This window comes from Malurus melanocephalus, unplaced genomic scaffold (genome assembly GCF_030028575.1).
Source record: "Malurus melanocephalus ecotype Western Australia unplaced genomic scaffold, MMel_1.1 scaffold_527, whole genome shotgun sequence".
Taxonomy (NCBI): Eukaryota; Metazoa; Chordata; class Aves; order Passeriformes; family Maluridae; genus Malurus; species Malurus melanocephalus.
This window is the reverse complement of record NW_026623759.1, coordinates 196,468-200,079: the sequence shown is the minus strand read 5'-3', so window position 1 is coordinate 200,079 and position 3,612 is coordinate 196,468. Positions and strand designations below refer to the sequence as shown.

Sequence of the window (3,612 nt, the reverse complement as noted above, 5' to 3'; positions counted from 1 at the left end):
GCTCTTACCTTGTTGTCCTGCCTGCGACTGGGACAGGAGGAACTGGGGGACGGACTGCATGTGCCCGGGGAGCAGCACCAACTGCTGCAGGGTGTGGAGAGAGCTCATGTCCTGCGGGAAACAGCCAAAGGAACAGCCAAACTCAGGGATTTGTGCTCCTCGAGCAGCAAATTCACCCTAAATTTGTGTATTTTTGCAATGGGTTACAGGTTCAGAGGTTTGGGGTGTAGGAGAATTCTGTGCGTAAAGAGATATATACGTGGAGAGTTGTCTGCTTTTCCCTGAAAAGGTTGACTCCTGATAATGACATTTTGGAGGCTATCAAACCTTGATTATTAGGACAGTGAAACCTCTTGGATTTCAGTTTTGGTTTTGGTTTTTACCAGATAATGTAATTCCAGAGTGAACTCCCTAAAATCACACAGTAAATTGCAACAACACCAATTCCCACGGAACTGCTCTGAAGATTTGGGGAAATTATTGAATCCCTGAGTTGTAAAATGGATCAGAATGCCCCATGGAAGGAGGGAAGGGAATGYTCAACATCAGTGTGGTTTTCTGGCATCCAACTCCTGCTAGAATTTAACAAGAGTTCAGCACTAAACTCCAATAATTTTAGCTTAGGAAAAAAAATAATTCCCTCAAGGAATTAATTTCTTCCCTSGTGTAAATCAATTTGAGGCAACAAGTGGCTGAGATTAGGAGTTAATCTAGTCTGGAATCCCATCTCCAACAATGGCATTAACCAAAACGAGGAAGAGCAGGGCGAACATTATCAAACACTTCCCCACAGTGATGTCTCAGCCTCCAATTATTTCCAATCCAAGGGATTTCCTGGCTGTGGGGTGGTTCCTCTGCTTAGCAAACCCTCARATGAGAGGAAATCTCATCCCAGGATGTGTCCAGTCTACCTTTGAATCCATGAGGAAAAACCAAGACAGGATTCACTTTTCCAATTTCGTGTTTCTCACACCCTCAGGCTCCTTTTGCCCAAGGAATTTGGGCAAAATTTTGGGGAGGGGGTCAGGTGCAGCCTCTCTTTTCCTGATTTCACAATCCAGGGGCAATCCTGGATTCCTGGAGCAGCCAAAGCACTCACCCCAGCGATCTGGCTCCCTGGCATCATGGATGATCCCTGCACGAGGTGACCCGACCGAGGGGGGATGGCAGATTGCAAGGAGTCGCTGAGATCCTCGGTTTTGATCTGGAAAAACGCAAAAAAAATTGGGGAATTAGGGAGCAGAGACGATGAGGGGGCAGTTGGGATCCCAGGGCATGCAGGGAGCTCCTCTCAGGGAATTTTCAGCCGTTTCCAGCGCTGAAAATCACGGCCATTCCGCACTCCTGCTCTCCCATGGACACAGTTTTTGGTTTTTTTTCCCACTTGATCCCATGGACACAGTYTGCTGCTCTGCCAAGCCCAGGGCAGGCTGGCACTTCACTCCATTAAAAAAACAAAACAACCAATTTCAGCTTTTCAAGTTCAACTTTTCAAGGTTTGAAGTCTTTTGTGRTGTTTTGATAAAGACACGAAGCAATTCCCCTTTCCAGGTCACAACTCAAGCCCCRATGCCAGGGCTGGACATGGATAAAATCTCTTTATTTTTTTCCAGCAGGGAACAGAGAATGCTACAAGGAATTGGGAAAGGAAAGGTCATGGAGGAAAAGAYCTCAAAAATAAGCAGAGCAATCTCTCAGACTTGAAAATCCAGGCTCCAAATGCATTTATTCCATTTCTACCAAAATGCAACAAGAAATTGTGAGGAAAATCTCCTTCCTCAGTTACAAGCTGTGGAAAAAGAACCAAAAAACATCACAGGTGTCAGCCCTTTGCCCAGAGGTCATTTTGAGCCACTTTAATGTTCAAGATTCTTGTCCACCAGAAAATAATGATTTCTAAATCCACATTCTTAGAGAAAAATAYACSCAGAGACCAGCACTGAATCCTYGTTTCTGGTTTATTCCACAGTCTCCGTGTTCATTTCTAATATTGCTGCTACATTTAAAAAATGAATTTATTAAAAAATTATAATAAAGATCTGTTCTATTAATTGGACCAGTTGAAATCTTTTGGGAAGGCTGACTGGGACAAGAGGGAGGTGAAACTTTTGGAAGTTTTTGGGTCAATTCCTGAAAGCTGTGTAAGGTAAATCATACAGAACTGTTCTCCAAGAAATGATTGAACCAAACTCTTCCTCAGCATGAGAACACCCTGAGGAAAGTTCATTCCTCATCGCAGCAAGAAGAGCCTCTAATTCCCAAAAACTGGAAAAACCAGGAGGACTCTACAAAGAACAGGGATGAAACCTCTGCTCACTGCAGGGCTGAACATCCCCAGGTCCATCAGATCCCTCCCAAACCCCAAATCCCCCRAGATCAGGAGGGTCTTTGCCCCACTGATGGGTCTTTGGGCCCTGCAGTCTCCTGCCAGCAGAGAGGGATGAGAAATCCTGCTCAAAAACCACCATCCCAAGSGAATATTTGGGGTGGAGGGAACTTTTCTGCCCATTTGGACAAAGCAAAGAAATGCACAGAGAACCATTCGGGTTGGAAAGTGCCTTCCAACCACTGAGTCCGAGCTTTTCAGGATCTCCAAGAGTGAGGAAAAAGGGAAAAATGTGATCCCAAGAGATTCAACAGCTCCAGAACTGGGAGCTGCAACGTTCCCCCGCGCATTTTGGAAGGCGATTACAACACCCCCGTTCATTACAGCGCCAGCCCTGGACACCGCCGAAACTCGTTTTGCAATAATCCCAGCTCCTTGCAACAAGAGGTAGACATGCTATGAATTCCAGCTCTTTCCTACCTTTCAGGTTGGCATGATCATCCCTCTTAGCCTGGCAGGGGGAAAACAAAACAAAAAAAAAATCAGGTGGAAAGATCTTCTTGATCGCTATCGACACCCGAYAAGTGAATGAGCGTCGGGAAAAAAGGCTCAGGAGGACACCCCGTTACTCCTGAGCCATCCAGGCGTTCCAGGCACGTGGATTTTGCATTAAAAATAATCCATTTGAGAAAAAAAAAATTAAAAAGTAAAAATATTAAACAAACAAAAAAAAATTAAAAAAGGATCTGTGTCTGCCTCGTCCAAGGCCGAGCGGTCCCAAAAAACACAAAAGTTTTGCAGGTCTCAAGAGAGTTGAGCTCGGGATCCCGGCTCAGCTGTGATCCCGATAGGAGTGGAGCGTTGAGGAGGCACGAGCCATTTCCAAACTCAACCAGAGTGTGCAGCTGCCAAGCGGGACGAGCTGGCGGCGCTCCAGGCGCAAAGGGGTGTGAGCCCCATCCCGGCATCGYACCGTGTGAGAACAGGACGGGAGGTGGGTTTGGCAAAGCACCGGCTCCCCAGTCAAAAACAACAACATCTCCCACTGCTCCTTCCCCCGGCCCTGGAATTCTCCGGCTCCCTCCTGCGCAGTGGGCGGGGAACGCGCTCTTGACAAATCCTTCACCCCCTGCGCCCGTTTTCATCAGGTTTAGGCTCAAATTTACCTCACCCTACTCTTCCTCTCCCCGACAGGCCTGCAGCTGGCTAATTGTTCATTAGCAGCACTTCGGGCTCTATCCAAAACTTTTATGCAAATCACGCTCCTTCGTTTGGTTTTTTTGTTG

The 3,612-nt window shown here is 46.7% G+C and overlaps 1 protein-coding gene across 1 annotated transcript in view; it reads right to left on the bottom strand.

Annotated features, from left to right (window-relative positions):
• Nucleotides 1-3,612, bottom strand: part of POU2F3 (POU class 2 homeobox 3) — a 47,085-nt gene that overhangs the window by 14,996 nt on the left and 28,477 nt on the right. Inside the window, exons 5-6 of the mRNA XM_057381766.1 lie at nucleotides 1,100-1,204; nucleotides 9-111 (exon numbers count right to left, since the gene is read on the bottom strand). Coding sequence (XP_057237749.1) covers nucleotides 9-111; nucleotides 1,100-1,204 — 208 coding nt within the window. The remainder of the gene's footprint in view (nucleotides 1-8; nucleotides 112-1,099; nucleotides 1,205-3,612) is intronic.